This window comes from Leuciscus leuciscus, assembly GCF_965113295.1.
Source record: "Leuciscus leuciscus genome assembly, chromosome: 24".
In the NCBI taxonomy this organism is placed as follows: domain Eukaryota; kingdom Metazoa; phylum Chordata; class Actinopteri; order Cypriniformes; family Leuciscidae; genus Leuciscus; species Leuciscus leuciscus.
In genome coordinates, this window is record NC_138723.1 from 24,798,295 (window position 1) to 24,824,231 (window position 25,937).

General features: G+C 41.0%; 2 protein-coding genes across 2 annotated transcripts; one reads left to right on the top strand and one right to left on the bottom strand.

Moving 5' to 3' along the window:
• Nucleotides 1–103: 103 nt before the first annotated feature.
• LOC309489660 (galactosylgalactosylxylosylprotein 3-beta-glucuronosyltransferase 1-like) lies at nt 104–6,352 on the top strand. The gene is made up of 4 exons (XM_082158528.1): nt 104–3,555; nt 4,131–4,642; nt 4,717–5,013; nt 5,123–6,352. Exons 1-4 carry the CDS (start codon nt 3,441–3,443, stop codon nt 5,207–5,209), a joined length of 1,011 nt encoding a protein of 336 aa, XP_082014654.1. The 5' UTR covers nt 104–3,440; the 3' UTR covers nt 5,210–6,352.
• Nucleotides 6,353–6,613: 261 nt separating this feature from the next.
• Nucleotides 6,614–25,912, bottom strand: LOC309489652 (beta-galactosidase-1-like protein 2). Its single transcript, XM_082158517.1, has 19 exons — nt 25,698–25,912; nt 24,980–25,165; nt 24,838–24,906; nt 14,458–14,553; nt 14,020–14,128; nt 13,848–13,940; nt 13,682–13,763; nt 13,179–13,243; nt 13,022–13,106; nt 12,740–12,877; nt 11,646–11,726; nt 9,733–9,839; nt 9,514–9,660; nt 9,354–9,425; nt 7,566–7,644; nt 7,362–7,449; nt 7,166–7,277; nt 6,968–7,084; nt 6,614–6,753 (listed from the first exon to the last, which is right to left on the bottom strand). Exons 1-19 carry the CDS (start codon nt 25,787–25,789, stop codon nt 6,670–6,672), a joined length of 1,902 nt encoding a protein of 633 aa, XP_082014643.1. The 5' UTR covers nt 25,790–25,912; the 3' UTR covers nt 6,614–6,669.
• Between the last annotated feature and the right edge of the window lie 25 nt (nt 25,913–25,937).

Sequence of the window (25,937 nt, forward strand, 5' to 3'; positions counted from 1 at the left end):
GTCACAAATGTTAAATCGTGTAGTGTATACCAGACATAGGACTGCTGCACACAACTTGAAAAATGCTCTGGAAAACTTCCATGCATTACTATGGTGATTTGATTTGGAAGTTCAGAGACTATTTGGATAGAGATATAATCATAGATGAAAACATCATTGCAATGCATTAACAAAAACTTTGCATCATTGCAATTAATAACATTTTTACAATCCAACAGTAACATACTGTTTAACTTTTTGTTCATTGAATTTTTTTGTTCAGGCACTTTGATAGCGTTTCGTAGTGTTTTGTAGTTTTATTCTTGACTAAAATGGCATAGAATACCATTCAAGGCATTGTAGTTGACAAGAATTAACATTAAACAAAATTAATTAACTCACACATTTTATACTACAACCACAATTCCTGAAGAGATTTTTTTTTTTATTCTCTTGAAACTTTATTTAACTCACAAAAGTACAAGAAAAAGAAAAAATTCTATGTTTTCACTGGCCAAATTAATTGTATTTTGTAAATATAAAGAAACTTTGATTTTGATGGCTGCAACACACTAAAAAAGTTGGGACAGAGGCAAAATAAAAGTGAAAAGATTACAGAATATCCACATTAAACTGTTTTGAAACAGTCCACAATTAGCAGGTGAATTGGTAATAGGTCAGGGGACTGTGTTTGGGTCTAAGGAGCAAATTTTACGAGAGAATTGTCAAACAGTTCAAAAAACATATTTCTAAATGCAAGATTGCAAAGTATTAAGGTCTTTCACCATCTACCATACATAATATTGTGAAAAGATTCAGGAAATCCAGAGAAATCCCAGGTTATGCAAGGCAAGGCAGGAAACCCCTGTTGAATGTGCATGACCGTCTAGCCCTCAGATGGCACTGCATGAGAACGCATGCTACTGTGTTAAACAGCCACATTGGCTTGGGAGTATTTTGCAAACCGTTTTCACTTAACACCATGTTTCAGCTTGTTTTTTGGAAAAAAATGGACATTGATTTCTCAGTCCCAAAGACGAAAGGGACCATCCAGACTTTCATTAGCGACAGGTGCAAAAGCAAACATCTGTCAATGTATGGGAGTGCATCAGTGATGTAGAGGTGTGTATTGGGATTGTACAGACATATAGGCCTACTGCCATCAAGATGACATCTTTCCTGGGAACTAAGACAATGCCAGGCTTCACAACAGAGTGGTTTCTAGATACACTACACCGTAGAAGGGGGATGTGCTTGACTGGCCTGCCTGCAGTCCAGGGGCCGTATTCACAAAACATTTTATCCTACCACTAAGAGTTCTCCTTAAATAGCAGTAAAAGTTCTTAGTTAAGAGTTTTTTCTTAAAACCTATATTCACAAAGCTGCTCAGACCAACTTTTACTAAGGAATAGAGTGAAGTCTTAAGCTAAGAAAAAGGGTAGGGTGGGGTTGACGTCGTTGCTATGGATGATGTCAACACGCTTACTAACTATATGCACACAGCTGATGAGGTCTCTGTCAGTGATTTAATCATTGAAATATTGTAGAATGAGGTATTATGTTGCCATATTCAAATAAAGATTTAAAAAAAAAAATGTTGCCATATTCAAATAAAGATTTTAAAATGTAGGCTAAGGCGGGTCACTATATTAAACAAGTATATGTTCAGCTAATTGTCAGCCCTCTTACATGTCTGCATCTCGAGAGATTGCAGAATTCAAGAGACAAAAAAAGTTCGGGAAAGCACATTCCAATGGTCTATCTAATCAGTTCGAGAGGAGGCATATATATACACAGCCAACTCACCTAGTTACCTCAACAAATTTTCTGCATCCCTCCACCACCCCAAACTCCTCACTCTCGGCTGGTTCCTTTTCCCAGCCAGGGACACAGGGAAATACTCTGGATTTGGGCTAAATTCCAAGCTCTGAGCCCTCAATCCCCTCTGACGGCATGCCAAATACGCTTATTTTACTCTTTTACTCTATTCTATCATTTGTAAGTGTGAACTCGTGAAAACAACTGCCACAGGTAATCAGACATTATTTATTTATCAAGATTTTTGGTGTTTTGCCTTTTTATTATGATAGGACAATGACAGAAAGCGAAGTGGAAGAGAGAAAAGGGGGACGGGATCGGTAAAGGGCCACGAGCCGGAACTGAACTCGGCTCACCCGAGCTGCCCTCAAGGCTATCGTGCAGACAATGGGACATTATTTTCAACTTGACCGCAATGTTTTATTCTCCATCATTCAATGCATTTCGCCTGTACATAAATGGACCTTTTTATATTATGTCATCGCAGATTAAAATCTATAAATCAAAATATTTATTGCATTTATGAAGAAAAGGCTCAGCATCCAAGGCTTTATCGCCTATTGCGTAAATGGTGTACAGTGTCTTTGGGGCGGATTGTTTGTTAATTGGTTTTAGTGATTTAGGATTAGGAGTCCTCTTGACTACCCCTAACTTTTCCCAGATTAAGGAGCTGGTTTTAGCGTTAAAATGCTTTGTGAAACACTCTTAGAGCAAAAATGTAGGAGTCCTAAAATTAGGACTGACACAGTATTTTTAAGAGTTTCTACTAAATTGGCAAGTTAGGAGCTACTTTTAGCCTTAAGATGTTTTGTGAATACGGCCCCAGATCAGTCTCGGCTCATCATGAAAAGGAGAATCAGACAACAACGATCACAGACTGGCAGCTGTCCTGAATCAGGTGAGATTGGGCAACAATTAGTATCCTCAATTCAAAAAATGAATAAAAGGTGTAGCCTAATTAAAAGAAAAGGTGATACGACACAGTGGTAAACATACTTATGTCCCAACTTTTCTGGAATGTGTTGCAGCCATCAAAATAAAAATGTGTTTATATTCACAAAATACCATTAAGTTGGTAAGTGAACATATTATAAATCTTTTCTTTGTACTTTTGTCTGTTAAATAAAATAATTAACAAATCACGGATTCTTGATTTTATTGTTGCTATTTTTCGAAATGTCCCAACTTTTCTGGAAAAGGGGTTGTATAGCCTATTAAATTAATTTAAACGTGTTAAAAGTTGTGAAAACTGAACTGCTGAAACAATGGGAAGTGGAACACAGAACACTTTTACCGTAGAACATTGTAATTTAGTTAAAAATTGCCCGAGTTTTGATAGGGAAAGAGCATATTAGCAACATGATTTAATAACGTTTACTTGTGCGTTCACGTCATTTTGAGCATCTGCAATTGTGCCTATTGTTTTCGTCTGATTAATCCCAAATGGGTAGGCTATTATACCTTTGTGTGAGTTAATTAACCCAATTAAATTCTAATTAAACATCAGATTTTTTTTTTTTTTTCAACGGAATGCGGAACAATAATCGTTTTATCTCAATTATCCTGTTTTCATAATCGGTGGAAGCCAAAATTCGATTAATACCAAGCCCCAAGCAAGGAGACACTTTTATGACAAGTAAAATATGCCGAGGACAAAGGACGTCCTCCTGGAGTTCGTTTTTGTTGTGTTAACATGGACTTTACTCCTCACGCTTTGGGTCCAGCGTGGTGGCAACCCGTTGCCTCCAGTTCCGAGGGGTAAATACTAAGATCATTCTTACGTTTTAAATGTTACAAGTTAATTTAGGAATTTAGTGGTGTGTAATCTTACGTTTTGGTGCCACAGCAGATGCCGTTCGATGTTGTGGTTCATCCTGTCATATGTTGGTGTCTAATAACAGGCTTTGTGGATGACGTTGGCGTTAAGATAGTAGCGACGTGGTCGCATTTAACAGATTACCTCACAAACATTAGTGCGATACCGTTATGAAACGTATTTTTTATTTACTTTTTTTTTTTGTCAATAGGCTTACCACTACCTGGAATTTGCAAGTAATACTCAATTTTTTTCACTTCTTGACATAGTGCATTTATTGAATGAATGAAAGGGGGATCACCTTTTTTGTTGTTGATAAGCTTGTTATAAAATGCCACATCACTATTGTGCAATAACTTAAAGCTCTCAGTGTACCATGACACTGGATGCACCACAAATTAAAAAAGTGCACTATCAATATCCAAGATCCACCAAAAATGATAATAAATTAAAAAAGATACATCAGCTGATAATGTGGTACCATATTGTGCTACTCCAAACTCTTTTTGATGGACAGATAACAGAACTGGGGTCAGTAAAGTTCACCAAAGAAACTTTAGACTTCATGAGCCCTGCATCATAAAGAACAAGCACATCACTGAGGTCACCCAGATGAAGTACGTCCACAGCCGCTCTCCACCCTGGTCTGATGCATTGCCAACTCTTCACGTAATAACTCCAACCTACAGGAGGCCTGTCCAGAAGGCAGAGTTGACCCGCCTCACCAACACTCTCCTACACGTCCCCAACCTTCACTGGCTAGTGGTGGAGGACGCGGCAGAAAGAACAGCGCTGGTGTCCAGACTGCTGGAGAACACTGGACTGAATTACACCCAATTGAACATAGAGACGCCTCAGAATCTAACAGCACTGAAGGAGCCCAGAAATGAACGTATTCCTGTTGGCACCATGCAGAGGAACCTGGCTCTCCGCTGGCTGAGGGAGAACATCAACCCCAGCTCGGGTCATAAAGGAGTCGTGTATTTTGCAGATGATGACAACACTTACAGCTTGGAGCTGTTTGAGGAGGTACAGTACATATGATCTGCTGTTCATAGTTTGTGTCCTTTCATATTCCCCATTCCATCCTCTTTGTGCCGCAGATGCGTTGGACTCGTAAAGCATCTGTCTGGCCGGTCGCTTTCGTCGGAGGTCTCCGGTACGAGTCCCCCAAAATCAACTCTCAAGGCAAAGTGTTCGGCTGGAGGACGGTGTTTGACCCTCATCGACCTTTCGCCATCGACATGGCTGGGTTTGCAGTGAACCTTCAGCTCATCTTCAGCAAACCTCAAGCGTACTTTAAGTTAAAAGGGGTAAAAGGTGGATACCAGGAGAGTAGTTTTCTACAGGATCTGATCACTCTCAGTGACCTGGAACCCAAAGCCTCCAACTGCACAAAGGTGAGTCAAGTCCTAAACCTGAAGCTTCATAACTTCTCCAAATCATTTCAGTTCCTTTTGTTTTGGGAAATTACAAGGTTTGTAAAAGAAGAATTGGTTCTGGTTTCAGGTACTGGTTTGGCACACCCGGACAGAAAGTCCCTTGCTTGTGAATGAAGGGGAAAAGGGATTCACAAATATCAGCGTGGAAGTATGATGAACTGTTGTCATGCTGTTTTTTTTAATACTGATGTATCCTGTCAACTGGACCGACAGCAAGAAAGTATTATTCTGTGCACTGAATTTAAACTGTCTTTAAACTGTCCTCTTGTCAAAGTGCTCCAGAAGCTCCAGTATTTGAATAAGACACTCTCACTAAATAAATTTAAAGGAAATGTAAAGAGTCAAGAGTTATGTTGGAACCATTTATTTAGCTGACGCTTTTATTTGGATGTCTAAATATAGATTCCTCATTAGTGGCTGTTTTTATGGGCCGCTATATGTAAGCCATCCGCCATATCGGAGTGGACAAAACACCAGTCTGTGAACACTCAAGAGAAAGTTGACTAAGTGTATGCAACCGTAGTTTGATGTGTGTGTGAATATCTATATCAGCAATAGACTTCAGCAGAGGACTTTGCTAAACTAACACAATACAACAAGACAAAGACATGAGCTAACACGACATTAAAATGTTACCATAGTATAAAAACCTGTAATATTGAATTAATACATATAAAAACACAAACCAACACATTCTCACCTGTGAAAGGTTATCCTATTTGTTCAGGAATTTAAATCTCAGAGGTTTAACAACCAAAAGCTGTGCAATTGTAGTATCATTGATTCTTACTGTGAATGATGATACACTGACTGTTCCAAGATGACGAACACGCAAGTGTATCTGTAACAACTCACAGAAAAACGCTCCGGAAAACTTCCATTCTAACAGAGCTTTACTATGCTGATTTGTTTGGGAGTTCAGATACAGTTTGGATGGAAGAAGTATTTGCAATGATGCAAACATGTTCTAAGTTTTTGTTTAAGCATTGCTATGATGATACAGGGTTGTGAACGGTGATTGATGGATTTGTTGGATGTCTCTCAAAAGAGTCACACTCCCAAATCTCTGTCCCATTCTGACCCTAGATATGACTCGAGTTTGAATTGCAAAATAGGAAAACATGATAATGCTGGAATAAATGCACTAATGAAAACAATTGGGTGCCTGTGGAAATTGTTGAAAGAAAAATCAGTAACTTGACTTTCTGTTGCCTTAATGGCCAGTGCAAAATTCAAGTTTTCAAAAAAAAAAATCTAATTAAACTGCACTAATATAACTAATGTCAGCTGGTAAATGTACTTTTTTTTTATTGTCTCTTTGGCCAATCTAGCTTATTTCTTGCTAACAAATGAAGATCAAAAACACACTCAACTGGCAGTCCAACTAAAATTTTTGCATTTGAACACAAAAGTATACACAATTTAGCATTTGATGAAAATGATACAGTTCCCAGTAAGACTGCACTTTTTCATGAAAACTTTTGAATGATCATGGAATGCCAAGAGCCATACAAATAAAATGTTTCTAATAGTTGTTTAACAGCAACAGTGACACAACTTTTTGTTTTGTTTTGTTGTTCAGGCACTTTGATGGTGTTCATGTCTTTGTCTTGATTAAATGTCAACTGTCATTCCCAGATCAGGAGAGTCTTCAAAATGGATTTTAAAATCCGCTTCTGCTTCTTCAAATACAATCACCTGTTGAAAAACAATAAAAGAACAACAGATCTTTCAGACTTTGTGTTTATTTCTTGTCAGTGAATCTAATTCCAGCACTCAAATTCTGAACATTCTATTCAAGATTCTAAATAATTTTACGTGGATTCAAGACTGATATTTACAGTAATTCTTCAGACAAAAGCAAAAAACAACCAGTTCTTAGGAGCCAAATAAATCATTTATATAAACTGACTTGGTTCATTCCACTGTTGAGGAAGGGTCCTGGTAGAAACAGAGCTTGCTGTGGTCCAGCATCCCAATACCGTCCAACGTTTTGCCCATTAACGAAGACTACACCCTTACTCCAACCCTGCATGGGGACATAATAATCAATGCATTATTTCTGACCATATTTAAGTGTTCAAATCTTGTCCAGATTCATTACACTCACTGGCAGCTTCATGAAAGTGTCACTGGGATACCCATTCACGAATAACCTGCCCTGGAAAAAGCTTGGGAAGCTTGGTTTGTTAGTGACGGACTTCCAAGGTGCCCTGTACAAGCTGAAAGAAAAGCACTGATGATTCTTGAAGTTTTTTTTTTCTGAATCTTTTATGGCCTGTCACATCATTTGAGATTTTACTCACCTGTCAATAAAGCCAGGAGTCATATCCAGGCTATATATTGTGAAGTCTCCAAGTGGCGTATTATTTAATAAAATGTCCCCAACGATACCTGAAAACAGATTTTAATTCTGATGGTTATGATGTTTGAGAGGCTGTGACATGTTAAAACAGAAAGCACTGATGGGCAAAAACTTGTATTGTACTGTACTTGACATTGTATTGTACCTTTGCGCTGGTCATCCATGTCTTTACCGTAATGCACACGGCCGCAGTTCTCCACCAGCAGACTCAGAGTGCGTTTCTCCTACAGAAAACCAATTAGTCAAGACATTTATTTCATTAAAAGTACTGTAAGACAGTAATATTGTGAAATACGATTGCAATTTAAAACTTTTCTATTGGAATATATTTAAAATTGTATTTATTTCAGAGATGGCAAAGCTGAATTATCAGCATCTCCACTCTTCAGTGTCACATGATCCTTCAAAAATCATTCTAATGATGATGATTTGGTGCAAGAAACATTTATTAGTATAATAGATGTTGAAAACAGTTGTGCTGATTCATGTTTTTGTGGAAACTTTTTTAACTTTTGATCAATTTAATGTGTCCTTGTTGAATTAAAGTATAAGGAACGCTCTAATAACTTTGGCTAACGTTCTGGCAAGGTTCTCAAAGTTATGAGCAAACATTCTTTCAGTAACGTTAATAGAATGTTCACTCAAAGTTTTCTGATCTTTAATAATGTTCTCAAAATGTTAGCACAAAACATCTTTTTACACATTGTTCGTGAAGCATTTAAATATTTTAGTTGAATGTTTGTCTAACATTTTTTAAATGTTACTGCTTGTTTTAGAATGTTCAGAGAATAATGTTCCCATATTGTTTGAAAAATGATAAAATGGAATGTTTCCTTAACATTTACATAACCAAGAAAACATTTAAAAAGCTGTGTATTAATTTCTTTCTTTAAAAAAAAAAAGAAGATAAATAAATAGATAAATCTTACTGACCCCAAACTTTTGAACGGTAGTGTTTATTTATGTTTATATACACTCACCGGCCACTTTATTAGGTACATACTGCAAGTACCGGGTTAGACCCACTTTTGCCTTCAGAACTGCCTTAATTCTTCATGGCATAGATTCAACAAGATGCTGGGAACATTCCTCAGAGATTTTGGTCCATATTGACACGGTAGCATCATACAGTTGCTGCAGATTTGTTGGCTGCACATTCATGATGCGAATCTCCCGTTCCACCAGTCACACATCCAAAAGGTGCTCTATTACAATTTTTTAAATGGAGCTTGAGGTAAGTATTTTTAAGTTTTAGCGCCATGTCGCGTTGATCAATAAGCCATTTCATGTTGTATTTTATTGGCTAGAAAGCAGACCTAGGTCGTAGCAGCAAACACACTGCGATCATCAAGCTAAATTTCTGACACTGTCAGAAAATTATTGCAGGCTATCTTTGGTCGCAAGACCGTCACAACGACCGTTTTTGAACCTCTCACACTGCGACGCAGGACCTTCGTTTAGGAGCCATGACTACAGAAATCACCACGATTGCTCATCTGTCGTCTGGGACAGCCCAAAATCGTTCAATGTGTACCGGGCATAAATGCATTGAGTTGCTGCCATGAGATTGGCTAATTAGATATTTGTGTTAATGAGCAGCAGAACAGGTGTACCTATTAAAGTGGCCGGTGAGTGTATATATGTATATGTAACGGAGGCCAGCTAGTAGTTGCTGTGTGAGTAAACCTCTCCCCTCTGATCTCAATAGGCTAGATTCTGCAGTCTTTAGCCTCCTTGTTAGAGTGCCTGACTCTCACACCGGAGACCCGGGTGGAGGGGTTACATATATATATATTACTAATTATGATAAAATTAAGATAAGATAGAAAATGGAATAAATATATATTATTAATACAATTATAAGACAATATTTTTAAAAAGAGACTCAATATTGCCAGAAAAAAAACAAGATAAAAATGAAATAAGATCATACCTTTCCATCAGGAACAGCTAATTCTAAATTCCTGTGGTGAAATATGCCAATGAAACTTTGGTTCACAAAAACCTAGGGAAAAAATCCTGATTAAAATAGAATTAAAGCAGATGCATATTCATGCACAACAGCACAGCTTGACTGTTTTATCAGCACTAACCATGGCTCTGTCTTGGATGTTGCGTTCTGATTTTAAAGAGCCTCCTCTGGTGATGGTGGTCTCATAGAGGGTGTATCCATACGCCTGGCCATTACCGTTGTTCACAGGCAGATTCTCCATATTAACAGGAAACTGAGATTTGAAAGGCTTGAGCGGAAAAAGATTTTGAGATTAATTTCTCAGAGTTAGTATTTCTCCACTGTAAATTAGACTTCTTACCTTGTGTGTGTATGGCAGAGCGTCCCACAGTGAGAGGTGCTGAAACAAAATAGCCGCCTCATATTCTTCTTTCCAGCGGACACCGGGCATCTCAGGGAGGATTTCATCTGAAGAGAACCATTGAAACTGAGCACAAGAGCACACGGCTCAGAACAAGTGAGCATATTATTACTAAAATAAAATGTAACTTTCTCCTCTGAAATAACTTTTCGAAAAAAGGCCAGATGGGCAGGGGGAAAATAATTTTAACCAGTAATATCTTAGTACACTTTCCATGATCCAATCAAATCCTAATGGATAAAATCAAGGCTTTCTCTCATAATGCCCCTATTATGCTTTTTCAGATATTACCTTTCATGTAGTGTGTAATATAGCTATTTGTAAATCTAAAAGGTCTGCAAAGTTTCAAAGATCAAAGTGCACGACAAATGAAGTTATGATAAAGAACTGATTCTGAACTGCCTGAAATTAATCGTTTGTAATTCCAGTCTTACTTCCTGCACAATCCTACGAAGGTTTGTAACAAATTTGCATAATGCCAGATCTCTTTATTGGCTATCAGCGAACAATGTCTACTTTCACCGTCCCTCAAACGCTGTAGTTGTAGCAGAGGCCTGGAAAAGTTTGGTTTGTGTTGTCGACATGTAGAGAAGACGTTGTTTTCTGTCCTGCGGAAAGCAAATCTACTTTGCATGCACTTCAAAAGGACGAGGACTCAAATTGACACGGTAAAACTGACAGCATTGTTACTGTTCATATCACTGTGTATAAAAGTGCTGAGGAAGCTGAAATTCTGATTTGGTAATGGGTGTTTAGTTTCCAACACCAGGGGCATGTTCAAGTTCAAAACGGTGCGCAACGTTTTGCTACGGTTTCCGGGTTGAACGTCATGTTTCCTGGAAACGGCGTGCACCGGTGTGCAACGGGGTTTGAGATACGTTTTCTCTTGTTTGGTGGGTGTGTCAGAACTGCAGTCCAATCAGCAGCAACATGTATATAAAACACGGGGTATTAAAGTGAACTTGCACAATGGGTTCAAGGAAAGTAATTTACAAATGTGTTCGATGCAGCTCGGTATACGCAACAACTGAGGATATTAGAAGACATGTTTGTCGTAAGTTTTATTGTAAAAATATAGGATATCAACATAATGATGTAGTTGTTTATATTTTTAGCTTCATTGCAAGTGTATGACATTTGGTATAGAAATAAACAATGGTAATTAAGTGCTTTTCCTAAAAATGAGAAAGAAAATACAGGGTATTAAAACAGTATGACCTACAAATAAAGTCAGTATGTGAGGCTAAATAGATGTATTTTAGTCTGAATTAGGTAAGATGTGTGCTTCCATTTCAGTTTCAGCAATCCCTTCACTCGATTGGGATGTTCTCTTTTGTTCTGGGCGGCAAGTGCAGTAACTGTAACATCGAGCATATTTTGTAGTATTAAACACATATTTATACCGACTTCATCAGGCTCAGAAAATTCTTCACAAAGAACACAAAGAATGAGCCTTCTCAGCTGCCATAGTTGCAACTCTTGCGTCATCAGAACAGTGTGTTCAACGCATCACCGTTTCTGTTTAAAAAACGTTGTGCAACGTTTTGCCGGGGCTGAACGCAGCCCAGCTGTAAGCGGTAGACCAATCACAGCAGACTGGGCCATCTGACCAATCAGAGCAAAGAAGGCTCTCGGAGAGGAGGGGTTTAGAGAGACCGAATCCTTGATCGAACGGTTTCAGACACTGAAATACCGAAATACATGTTTTATGAACTTGGATGCTGTAAACCTATTGTACGAGATCTCAAAACAGAAAGCTTTAAAATAGCATAATAGGGGCACTTTAATTATTTTGCACTGAATATTCTGTTTCATTCATAAATATGTCAGTAGAGGAAGAACAGATCACAAACTGTTAAAAGTGCTGAGAAGATCTCTGAGAAGATGGTATTTAGGTGTGTAATCTCCTGCTTCTGACAGAGGAGCATCATAATCTAAAAGAAAGATAGAAAGGCTTGTGTTATACACAATGCTAGATTTTTAAAGCATCCAATAATGAACTAAAACCAAACTTATTGAACATTTGAACATAAGTCACTGTGATAAGAACTATAAAATACCAGAAACCATCTTTGGAAATAAATTATTTGAAGTGTAATTGGATTTTTTAGTTTGGCTCGTGTCCCATTTGATCAATTGGAAAGGGCGGGCTTTATGACGTACACTGCAGCCAGCCACCATGGGGTGATCAACATTTTTGGGCTTTAATAAAAAAGTGGTTCAAATTTAGTTCAAATACAAGCACTGGCTGCATTTAAGTCCACTTTTTTTTATGCCCTTCCCTCACTAACTTCCTTCCATCTTGTTCACTCGGATGTCCAGTACGTCATTGCTTACATAGCACGAGTGACCACTACTGGCTGTACCCTTGCAATGGGTTTAAATGGAATACCCTAACCCCTTGATCACTTGTGTAGAAATTAAGTGTTAGCACTGCAAGTTGCTGTTGTAACATCACAATTGAGTTGCATTGTGGTTTATGGATCTGCGAGTCGCGAGTATGTCTAAAAGTGGAGATAAACACAGCCACTGTGTTTTGGAGCTTTTTTAGTTCTACATAAAATGCTAGTACTCTAGGTTTGATAGCTCCACACACTGGCCATATTGTGAAGTACATCATCAGTTCACCCAAATGGGTCATTATTTACTCACCCACATGTTGATCTAAACCTGTATGACATTCTTTCTTCTGTGAAACTTAAAAAGAAGCTTTTTTGAGAAATGAATCAGTGTTGTGTTTGTCTAAAGTATACAATGGAATTCAACAGTCTCCAACATTCTTCAAAAATCATACAGGTTTGAAACAAGATGAGAGTAAGCAAATGATGACAGAATTTTCATTTTTGGGGTGAACTATCCCTTTAAAGTTGATATAATTTTAATGTGAAATACTTTCTCCTATCCTAGTTTCATATGCCGTCACCATTAAGATGACAGGAACACAAACCATAGCTTGTGACCAGAGCTTTGTAAGAAGGGTTGGCCAGCGCTCCATTCATAAAGCCGAAGTTTGTCCCTCCGTAGAACATGTACAGGTTGATGGACATTCCTCGTCTCAGTATCTCTCTCACCACGGCAATCAGGTCTGACATTAGAAAGAAATTTCACATCAGTGCTTTGGCCCTTCATATTCCTCATGTTAAATGAAAATTTGGGTATACAAAAGACCCCTTATTTTAATAGATAGATAGATAGATAGATAGATAGAGCCATTATGATAACATCTTACCCTCTGCAGGAAAACTGTGGTGTAAACCGCCCCATCCATCACACCTTCCCGTCCAGAGCTCCATCACCAGCACAGGACTGTTGGGCTTCATGCATTTAAAGTCATTTAATATATTTCATCTAATACTTACATCTACAAAAAATACACTGAAATATACCTGGACTGCTTCCAAATATTTGATGTCATCATGATTCATTTTCTGTAGATTTAGAGTTCTTAAAGCTGTGATGGAGGAAAGAATGTGTGACAGTAGGCATTTTTTTTTAACACCATTGAAAGTTTGGGGCTCAGTAAGATATTTTTTTTTAAATAAAGAAATCAATACTTTTATTCAGCAATGATTTTTTGTTTAAAATAAATACTGCTCTTTTCAACTTTCTGTTGATAAATACTGTTCTTTTCAACTTTCTATCACATTTTCCACAAAAAATACTGAGCAGTTTTCAGCATTGATAATAATAAGAGATGTTTCTTCCGTAGCAAATAAGCATATTAGAATGATTTCTGAAGGATCAAAGAGTAATGGCTGCTGAAAATTCAGCTTTTTCCAGTCTCGTGAGCATAAGAGACTTATCTGACCTTATCTGATTCTAAAAAAATCTTACTGACCACAAACTGCAAAAATAACTTTTCAGTTCCGCTGCTGTGTTGTGTTTGTACCTCCTTTGATTCCACCATATTTTAGACCCTCATGGTCGTCTGATGTTAGGAGAACTTCCCTGATGCCCCTTTCTTGGAGAGCCTGATAGAAATTATATTAAAAAAATCTGCCAGTCTGTAAACTTTAATAAGTATCAAGGAAAAGTGTACAATGTCTCACTGGTACCTCTTTGATAAATGACATGTAGTTTCCATCTTTTGCATATGACCCATATTTGTTTTCCACTTGAATGGCAATGATAGGCCCACCTTTCTTGAACTGACAACATATAAACCAACAGCAAAGATTACTCAGAGTATGTTTTTGAGTACTTTTTGTGTTTAAAAAAGAATCCTACCTGGAAAGGCACAACTTTCGGAATGAGCTTGTCGAAGTACTCGTTTACAGCCGCTATGAATCCTGGGTAAGTGGTTCTCAGCTGCATCTCTCTATCACGCAAAAGCCAGCTGTAGAGGGAAGTGGTTTGTTTGGGGTGGTAAAAAATGTATCTTTTAGTGTGAAGAGCCAGTATCTGTAGCTCTATGTCAAACATTTGTGGCAGGAACAACATACTTTAGGTTTTGTTTCGTTAATGCCAAACTTAAGGGTAGTTCTTTCATTCCCTCTCATGACACACATTACCAAAAAGTGTGGCACATAATGTCAATTTGATCAAATACTTCCTTTGTTTGCTGCCTCACAACTTTAATCAAATTCTCTCTGGAATTTGCAGAAGTCGACTTAAAAGCTATGCTACAGGAGAGCCATTTTTGTTCTATTTAACAGCAGAAATTACCTGGGCAAGCCTCCAAGGTCAAGGTCAGAGCCTATGTATGGTCCCGGCCGTAAAATTACCCAGAGTCCCACATCTGCAGCCAAGTGAAGGAAAGCTCTGAAAAATAAATGAGATACCAAAAAATGATCGTACTGAAGTCAAACTGAGAATTATAGCTAAAATAAATAAATAAATAAAATAAATAGCAACAATAAATAAGCACATTCATTTGTTTAGAAATGTATAATTGTCATTTTACAGTTTTTCTCAAATGCTAAAACACAAAAGCCAATCCTCTAAACCAAATGACCAGTTGTCTAAACACATTTACTAAATCTAGCCATCATTTTCCAATATCATAAACACATTTCACATGAAGACACAATTCACAACACACAATCCTCCGTTCTCATAAATCTTAACACATTTTTCCTTGCTAAAACACAAGTTGCAAAAGAACTCTGCTCATATTCTCAAATGAAAGCTCATGTGATGCAAAATGCTTGCCACAGTCAGCAATATTTGAACACAATGAACACACCTGGCGTCATTCATTACACACAACGACTCAAAATTGAAGACACTTGTTGCTAATGCTGTGACCACATGTATAAAAGCAAGTTCAGAGTGCACAGTTTGCTGAAGATTCCAAACAAACACAATGGATGAAGGCAGAGTCAGGGGAAGAGGAATTCGAGTCAGAGGAGGGAGAAGAGCTGGCCATGGAAGAAGAGGAGCAGGCCAACGAGGAAGAGGAGTTCAAATCAGAGGAGGAAGAGGAGCAGGCCAACGAGGAAGAGGAGGAGGCCAACAAGAGAGAGGAGAAGGTCCAGGAGGGAGAGCAAGACAACCTCGCACCATCATTACGGACGAGATGCGAGCAACAGTCATTGACCATGTCATTGTCCATGGCATGACAATGGCTGAAGCAGGACTAAGAGTCCGTCCAAACCTGAGTAGGTTCACCGTGGCCACCATTATCAGGGCATTCAGACAACACAACAGGTATTGTACTCTATTGCTTTCTTAGTCACAATACAATTTTACAAGCCTGTGAAAGTAGTCTATTGGTTTCAAATCAGTTGTTACTGTATTGTAAAACATGTCAATTGACAACACATGTTTCTTTCTTTAGAGTTGAAAGAATGCCACATAGAGGTGGGAGGGTTGCCATATTTACAGCGGCACAAGAAACCCTCATTGTGGATATGGTTCGTGAGAACAACCTCATCAGACTCCGGGAGATCAGAGACAAAGTCATTGCCGATAATGTCAACTTTGAGAGCATTGATGATGTCAGCTTGGCCACAATAGACCGAGTTCTCCGGCGCCAAAAGATGCGGATGAAACCGGTCTATAGGGTTCCCTTTGAGCGCAACTCTCAATACATCCATGTTCACAGTACAGTTAGTGGACATACTGTGTTGCTCAGTGGCCTACATTACTTCTGGACAATACTGTGCTACCTGATTGACTGTTGTTCTGAACACCTGTGCACTTTCACATTTTCACAGAGGATATTACAGTTGGACGCGATGGCCAGACCTCATGAGTACCTCTTCCTGGATGAGGCTGGCTTCAACCTGCAGAAACGAAGGCAAAGAGGCCGTAACATCATTGGCCAAAGAGCCATCACTGAGGTTCCTGCCTGGCCAACGGGGGGGGGGTAATATTACTCTTTGTGCGGCCATGGGTTCGGAGGGGCTTGTCCACCGGCATGCTGTCCTTGGGTCTTACAATACCCAACGTCTCCTCACCTTCCTAGAGGAGCTAAAAGACATCCTCCTGGACCGCCAACAACACCATCCTGGGCCCACACATCACATTTATGTGATCATTTGGGACAATGTACGCTTCCACAGAACAAACCAAATCAGAGAGTGGTTCACCACCAACAGTAACCACTTTTTAAACGTCTGTCTGCCACCCTACTCCCCTTTCCTGAACCCTATAGAGGAGTTCTTCTCATTGTGGAGATGTTCAATGTTCAATGTTCAATGTTCAATTTATTTATAAAGCACATAATAATACAACAAAAGTTGACCACAGTGCTGTACAAAGGGTAAGATAATAATCATAAAACACATTTAAATTCTAAACATTACCATAGACAACCTCCTAATCTAAGTGGCATTGATAATTACCTATTACACCACTAGCACAGCACTCATGAATGATCAAATGCCAAAGTGAAAAAGTAAGCTTTCAGATGTCGTTTAAACTCTATAAGAGAGGAACATTCTCTAATAAGGAGGTAAACTATTCCACAGCTTGGGAGCAGCGGCTGCAAAAGAGCGATCTCCTCTCATTTTCCTATACGTCCGCGGGACTACCAAGAGGTTTAATGACGCGGAGCGTAGTGCTCTCTTTGGTTTATTCACCTGGATTAGATCGGCTATGTATGTCGGAGCTCTACCATGTAGGGCCTTAAAAACAAATAAAAGTATCTTAAAATTAATCCTGTAGAATACCGGCAACCAATGTAGTTCTCTTAATACTGGGGTGATATGCTCATTTTTCCGAGTGCCTGTCAGTAACCTTGCATGCGGCCGCATTTTGGACTAGTTGCAGTCTGTTTAAGCTTTTGTGTTGAATACCATAATACAGTGCATTACCATAGTCCAATCTTGAGAAAATAAATGAATGAACTATCTTCTGTGTTACAAAGGACTTAATTTTAGCGATTAATCTTAATTGGAAAAAACTCATTTTGACTACTTGATTTATCTGTTTATCAAATTTCAGTGCACTATCGCAGATTATACCTACGTTTTTTACTTGATGCCTCAGATAAGGGGATAGTGTGCCCAATTTAATTTTAGATGTATCAGCGGACTCTGAGGGACCAAATAAAATCATTTCAGTTTTTGATTCATTTAGACACAAAAAATTTGCAGACATCCACCTTTTAATCTCCCCAAGACACTCTTCCAGCCTTTCAACAGCAGCAGGGACAGTTGGTTTTAAGGGTAGATACAACTGAGTATCATCTGCATAGCAGTGAAAGGAGACATCATATTTACTCATGATCTGACCTAAAGGTAGCATATAAAGAGAAAAAAAGACTGGTGCTAAAATAGATCCTTGTGGAATACCGCATGATAAAGGCGCTGAGCTCGATGTACATTCTCCCATTTGCACTGAAAAACGTCTATTTTGAAAGTAGGACTTAATCCAATTTAAGACAACACCTCGAATACCTACATAGTTTTCCAAGCGTGAAATAAAAATATTGTGGTCAATTGTGTCAAATGCTGCTGTAAGATCTAATAGTAGAAGTAAGGTCACGTCCCCAGTGTCTGTGGCCATAAAAACGTCGTTAAATACTTTTAATAATGCAGATTCTGTACTGTGTTGTTTTTTGAACCCCGACTGAAAAACTTCACCGATAGTATTGTCAGTAAGGAAAGACTCAAGTTGGATAAAGACTGTTTTCTCCAGGATCTTTGCTAGATAGGGAAGCTTTGAGATTGGTCTATTATTGCATAGCACACTCTTATCTAAGTTTGTATTTTTCAGCAACGGATGCACTATAGCATGTTTACAATAAGTTGGAACAATTCCAGACAATAGACTCTTATTAATTATTGATAATACAAATGGACCAATCAATTCAAAAACTTTCCTAAATAGTAATGTAGGAACAATATCTTGTGGAGAGACTGTCGGCTTTAACTTACAAACAATATCTAAAAGTGTGGATAAGGAAATAGGCTCAAAATCAGACAACACAGCATGAGTTACAAGTATATCCATAGGCTCATATGAACATTGTTGTATATTCCTTCGGATGTCCGATATACGTCCGACAAAGAACTCCAAAAGATTCTCACATAAATCCATAGGTATAACTCCAGGGACCTCTAATCTAGGGTTTAGAAATACATCAATTGTTGAAAAAAGGACTCTTGGGTTTTGACGATTCTTCTCAATAATGTCTGAAAAAAATCTGAACCTAACAGTTTTCACAGCCTGTTGGAATTTACCTAAGGAGTCTGGAAGGTTTATGACAGACAACCATACACTAGAGAGAACCTCCTAAGGGCAATGGTGTCACGGTGCATGGATCGGCTGTGTTCTCAGGTCCTGTGATTTGGTGTCTTTCATGTGGTTACATCATGCTCATTGGAATCAGCTGCTAATCAGTCCCCGCACCAGGTGTCTCACATTACCGTCAGCTACATATACTCACCTCATTCTCTCCTTCCTTGTCTGATAGTTGATCTGGATGTTGGACTGCCTTGTTGGTTTGTCTTGGTCTTGTTCGTGTTGGATTGTCTATTTCGCCGTTGATCGTCACTGGATTGTATTCATCACGGGAGATTCACGCCACGTCATCACCAGCCATCAAGCCACTGCGCCACCCAGCCGAGAGATAACATCATCACCCACGGAGTTCATCATTGTCTTCACGGAGTTTGTGTTCACCATATTTGTCGTCAATAAATATATGTGTTCACACTGCTTTTGCTTCCTATCTCATTCATTATCATCACAGAACTATCAGACCACTCATGGAAGCAGCAGGCTCCACCCCACTCACGGCTGAGGAGGCTTTACGTTCCTGCATCTCTCGGCTGGAGTCCCAGGAGAAGAGCTCGGCGGATACGGGAACAGCGATCCGAGCTCTTGTGGCGCAGGTATCTGAGCTCACCCAGTGGATGCAGAACTGGCAACAACCCACTGCGCCAACCCCACCACCCATGCCGCCCGCCCATCAGGAACCATCCGGGGCTGCCCAGTCACCCGAACCCCGCCTTCCCCCACCAGAGCTTTACAGCGGTGAGCCAAACTTCTGCCGGGCTTTCCTCACTAGATGCTCCATGCACTTTTCATTGCAACCTCGCACGTTTACCAGTGAGGTAAGCAAAGTGGCGTTCGCGCTCACACTGTTAACGGGGAAGGCGGCACTGTGGGGCACGGCGGTATGGGAGAACCAAGATCCGTGTTGTGCCTCGTTCTCGGCGCTCTCCGCCGAGATGAAGCGGGTGTTTGACCGCGCTGCCACTGGAAGAGAGGCCGCGCGGCGTTTGACGGATCTCAAACAGGGGGAGAGATCCGTCTCAGACTTTTCTATCGAGTTTCGCACCCTGGCGGCGGAGTGCCGATGGAACGAGGAGGCGCAGTGGGACATGTTCCTGCATGGGCTGGCTGACCGCGTCCAACGTGAGATCTACGCCCTGGATCTACCCGCTGATCTCAACGGCCTCATCGATCTGGCACTACGGGTAGACGCTCGACTCTCCCGAACCGAGCGGCGGTGTTTAACCGCTCGGTTTCCCCCTGGGGAGGGACCTCCAGTTCGAGCCAGTGGCAACGACGCGGTCGGCCCATTCCAGGATCACGAGCCCATGCAGGTGGGTCGAGCTCGGTTGACTCGGGAGGAGAGGGAGAGGCGGAGATCTCACGGCCTTTGCCTGTACTGCGGGGCGGCGGGACATTTCGCCTTTAGCTGCCCGGTAAAAGGGCCAGCCCGGCAGTAAGGAAGGGGCTACTGTCGGGTGGGATCTCCGCTATCAAGTCCTCGTTCAGATCTACCTCCACGCTCCTCCCGGTCAGGCTTAGATGGCATCGTCTGGACCTGCACTGCACTGCACTTGTGGATTCAGGGGCTGAAGGTAACTTTATGGATTCTACTTTTGCGCATCAAAATCATGTTCCCCTCCTCCCCCTCACCAGTTCTATTGCAGTCCACGCACTCAATGGTCAGACGCTTCCCACCATCACCACCATCACGGAACCCATCACTCTCACGGTATCTGGTAACCACCGTGAGAGCATCTCCTTTTACATCCTGGACTCACCCCACCCGTGGTCTTAGGACATCCCTGGCTCATCAAACACAACCCCCGGATTGATTGGCAGCTGAAATCGGTGTCTGAGTGGAGCATTAAATGTCATGAGTCTTGTCTTATGTCTGCCTGTCCGTCTGTATCTGAGTCTGTGTTGCAGGAGAAGGCGGCGGATCTGTGTAACGTGCCCGCGGAGTACCTCGACCTGAAGGAAGTGTTCAGTAAGTCTCGGGCTGCTTCTCTCCCTCCTCATCGTCCCTATGACTGTGCTATAGAATTACTGCCAGGTACGTCTCCGCCTAAGGGCAAGTTATACTCACTTTCTATTCCTGAGAGAGAGGCTATGGAGAAATATATTTCTGATTCTCTAGCATCCGGGTTCATCCAACCTTCCTCATCTCCAGCGGGGGCGGGGTTCTTTTTTGTGGGGAAGAAAGATGGATCTCTGCGACCTTGTATTGATTACCGAGGGCTGAATAATATCACGATAAAGAATACTTATCCTTTGCCGTTGATATCTTCAGCCTTCGAGAGGTTGCAGGGAGCATCGATCTTCACTAAATTGGACTTAAGAAACGCTTATCATTTGGTTCGCATCAGGAGGGGAGATGAATGGAAGACTGCCTTTAATACCCCCAGGGGGCACTTTGAGTACTTGGTCATGCCCTTCGGCTTGTCCAACTCCCCAGGTGTCTTTCAGGCACTCGTTAATGATGTGTTGAGAGATATGGTCGATCAGTTCATATATGTCTACCTGGACGACATATTGATTTTTTCTTCTTCTCTCCAGGAACATGTTCAACACGTCAGACGAGTGCTTCAGAGGCTGCTAGAGAATGGGCTTTTTGTCAAGGCGGAGAAATGCGACTTTCATGCACAGTCTGTTCCTTTTCTAGGGTACATCGTGTCGGCCGAGGGTATGCGCATGGATCCCGAGAAGATCAAGGCTGTGGTAGATTGGCCAAGTCCAGATTCCCGTAAGGCCCTACAAAGGTTTCTGGGGTTCGCCAATTTTTACCGGCGTTTTATTCGCAATTACAGCCAACTAGCCGCGCCTCTGACTGCCTTGACCTCTCCCAGAACGGCGTTCAGGTGGTCAGACGCAGCGGAAGCTGCGTTTGCCAACCTCAAACGCCGCTTTGTTTCGGCCCCCATCCTTGTTACCCCTGATCCGTCACGTCAGTTCGTGGTAGAGGTCGACGCGTCAGAGGTGGGGGTAGGTGCGGTGCTTTCACAGCGCTCACCCTCGGACGACAAGATGCATCCCTGCGCGTTTTTCTCTCATCGTTTGTCGCCAGCAGAGTCAAATTACGATATTGGTAACAGAGAGCTGTTGGCAGTCAAGCTGGCATTGGAGGAATGGCGTCATTGGTTGGAGGGGTCAGGGGTACCCTTCATGGTTTGGACCGATCATAAGAATCTAGAATACATCAGAACTGCCAAAAGACTAAACTCTAGGCAGGCTAGGTGGGCACTTTTTTTCGGACGTTTTGATTTTACACTTTCGTACCGCCCGGGTTCCAAAAACATCAAACCCGATTCTTTATCTCGAATTTTTGACCGCTCCGATCGCCCGTCCACTCCCGAGAGTATTTTTTCTGAGACACTTATTGTTTCTACTCTCAGTTGGGAGGTCGAATCGAAGGTTAAGACAGCCTTACATGGGGTAACGCCTCCGGCCGGTTGCCCACCTAACCGTTTGTTTGTGCCAGAAAGTCTTCGGTCCGAAGTTATCCAATGGGGTCATTGTTCCAATGTGGCATGTCATCCAGGGGTAAGTCGCACCTTACATTTGGTCAAGCAAAGATTTTGGTGGCCACTCATGGCTCGTGATGTTCGCAGTTTTGTTTTGGCTTGCTCAGTTTGTGCCACTGGTAAGACTTCTAACAGACCCCCAGATGGGCTCCTACAACCGCTGCCAATCCCTTCGAGACCCTGGTCCCACATTGCGCTAGATTTTGTCACCGCCCTCCCACCCTCTTTGGGTAACACGGTAGTTTTGACCGTGGTGGACCGATTCTCGAAGGCGGTTCATTTCATCCCCTTGCCCAAATTACCTTCAGCCAAGGAGACAGCGGTAACAGTCATTGATCACGTCTTTCGGTTACATGGCCTCCCGATAGACGTGGTCTCTGACAGAGGACCCCAGTTTGTGTCCAAATTTTGGCGAGAATTTTGTAAACTTCTGGGGGCCACTGTTAGTCTCTCTTCGGGGTTCCATCCTCAAAGCAATGGGCAAACTGAGAGAGCCAACCAAGATTTGGAGAGAACACTACGATGTATGGTCGCTCGAAATCCTTCCTCTTGGTGTCAGCAGCTGTCGATGGTGGAGTACGCACACAATTCCTTACCAGTGTCTGCCACGGGCCTGTCCCCATTTGAATGTAGTATAGGGTACCAGCCACCTATTTTTCCCAGTCTGGAATCCGAAGTCGCGGTCTCCTCCGCTCACGCCTTCGTCCAGAGGTGCCGTCGCACATGGACCAGAGCCCGTGAGACTCTGGTCCAGGTGGGAGCGCGCACCAAGGCCAAAGCCGATCGCCACCGGTCGAGGCCTCCCGTATACGTCGTTGGTTCCAAAGTGTGGCTTTCTACCAAGAACATTCCTCTCCGATCCGTTGCTAATAAACTTGCTCCCAAATTTATTGGCCCGTTTTCTGTCACCAAGATCATTAGTCCGGTGGCAGTCCGCCTCAATCTTCCTCCAGCGTACAGGAGGATTCATCCCGTGTTCCATGTATCAAAGATTAAACCTGTATTTTTTGCTCGTATTAATCCGCCTGCCCCGGTTCCCCCACCGCCGCGGCTCGTAGACGGGGAACCAACCTATTCGGTCAATCGTATTCTGGACTCTAGACGGAGGGGACGCGGATTCCAGTACTTGGTGGACTGGGAAGGTTACGGTCCGGAGGAGAGAAGTTGGGTTCCTGCTAGAGATATATTGGATCACTCTCTTATTGATGATTTCAATCAACAGGTACAGGAGGCTGGGAACGTCAGGGGACGTTCCTAGGAGAGGGGGTACTGTCACGGTGCATGGATCGGCTGTGTTCTCAGGTCCTGTGATTTGGTGTCTTTCATGTGGTTACATCATGCTCATTGGAATCAGCTGCTAATCAGTCCCCGCACCAGGTGTCTCACATTACCGTCAGCTACATATACTCACCTCATTCTCTCCTTCCTTGTCTGATAGTTGATCTGGATGTTGGACTGCCTTGTTGGTTTGTCTTGGTCTTGTTCGTGTTGGATTGTCTATTTCGCCGTTGATCGTCACTGGATTGTATTCATCACGGGAGATTCACGCCACGTCATCACCAGCCATCAAGCCACTGCGCCACCCAGCCGAGAGATAACATCATCACCCACGGAGTTCATCATTGTCTTCACGGAGTTTGTGTTCACCATATTTGTCGTCAATAAATATATGTGTTCACACTGCTTTTGCTTCCTATCTCATTCATTATCATCACAAATGGAGCTGGCCTGTGTTGACATCCCAGTGGAGGCCTTCCAAGGATGGATTCACCATTCCAGGGCGTTTTTCCCGCGGTGCCTGGCAAGAGACAATATAGCCTGCGATGTGGATGAGGTGATGTGGCCCGATGCAGCTCAGCGACATGATGCCGCACAGTGATTGTGGTGTGAATAAAGTAAATAAAAAAACCTTCACTCCCTGATCATGTTTTCAAGAGTACTGTTGTGTGCAATAGATTCTGTTTTTGCATTGAGTTGTGTTACAGTAGTGTACATGCAGAATTTACTATAGATTTATATTCTTCATATGAAACTCACAAATCTAAATGCCCAATCCTCTGCAGAGATCTAAGAAGATCCATTACTGTAAAGTTTCTAAAAATATGCATTGGCAATTATGAAACAAAGAACCTTCTCACAAATTGAGCATTGTGTTTTCAATTGTTTTGCTGTAGTGTGTAATGATGTGTATAGTGTTTACATTTTTGAAAGCTTCGAGCTGCTCTTTTGGTGTGAACGTTTTGAAGTGAGAAGGTGTGGTTGTGTTTATGTAGCTTTAGAAAAGGGTGTTGTGTTTAGACATTTGGGAACATGGAGGAAACGTTTGTGAAATGTGTTTTAGCATTTGAGAAAAACTGTAATAATGAAAGCATTTAACACAAATATATAATAAAAATCGTAAAGAAGCACAGCAAATTATTTAGAAATGATTAAATATTTAAAGCATTGAACAAAACATTTTCTGTAACCAAATGACTTGAATTTCTATCATGCCATTTACAGCCTTTATTTTAAAAGGTCTCTAAATTTTGCAATGTTATTGTTCTCATCCTTTAGTTGTGTTGCTATGGAAGAGCTTGGATCCACTTTAATGACGTATTCCCAGTGGTGTGCAGATAATGATACGAACCAGGATGAAACAAGAACGAGAGCAAATTCCCTCCTAACAACAGCAAACCGACGGTATTGTCAGAGGACCGGCAACAGGAGCTCTCTGAGATGTTTGTCTAACTAAGTGTAAGTCTAACAAGGCATTAAATAGAGGCGAGATCCTTCCAGGATCAAAATATACAGATCTCATATAGTGCTGATTTTCTCACATGTGGGAATTCAAGAGAGAGGGAGGAATTCTTACTCTATATCAAGGCCTCCCTGGAAGCGAAATTCTCCATTCTCTGGCTGATGGAGAGACCATGGCACATCACTGCAAGATAAACACAGTCTGATTATTGCACTCTCCTCAGTTCATAGACTGTGATTGCCAATTTCAAACCTACACAGTGAGAGTGTTGAGACCACAGGCTTTCATTTTCACCATCCGGTCCTCCCAGTAGGCTCTGGGCAGGCGGAAGTAGTGTAAAGAGCCACCCAGAATACGGAACGGCTCTCCTCCCAGAGAGAACTGGGAAGAGTTTACTCGCAGACCCATTGATCGGTTTATCCTTATCTTCCCTGTCGGACCTCTGGACAGACAAGAGAAACACATGGAGAAAATAATTTTTTTTTTTATTATTTTATTAATTAAATCATTTAACAAACAAACAAAATATTGAAAGTTGGAATTCATAAAGAAGCTACTTATTTGGAAATTAATTATTGCCATTTTAATAATTAAAGTATTTAACATACAGTACATACACACACACATACATACACACACACACACATAAACAAACAAACAAACGAACGTTGGAATTCGTAAAGAAGCACAGTTACAAAGAAAAGTTAAAAACCCATACACCCATACACCACAAACCCGTTCCCATGTTCCCATACACGTCTACATTTTTCCCATTTATGAAAATAATTACCACCCAGCTTATCCTGCGATGAATATACCTAGTGAATTATATATATATATATATATATATATATATATATATATATATATATATATATATATATATATATATATATATATATGTATGTATATAAATTTAAACATTAAAGACTTTTTGCCTTCGAAGATAAGTTTTGAATAAAATGTTGTCTTACCTGAAGTGTCTGTATATAATAAAGCACGCGAGACTCAATAACAGAATAACAAATCGCCTCCTGTGATTGTTTCTAATACTGAAAACAGCCATGCTTTTCTGATTTAAGAGCTATGATAATGATACAATAAATAAGTGTCCGCCAAGTTCCGTTAAAAGGGAGTGACATTTATGCCGCAAGTTTCTTGAAAGCAAACAGAAAGCGTCGCTTGGGTATCTACGGTGTAGTACCAGAGTGGTC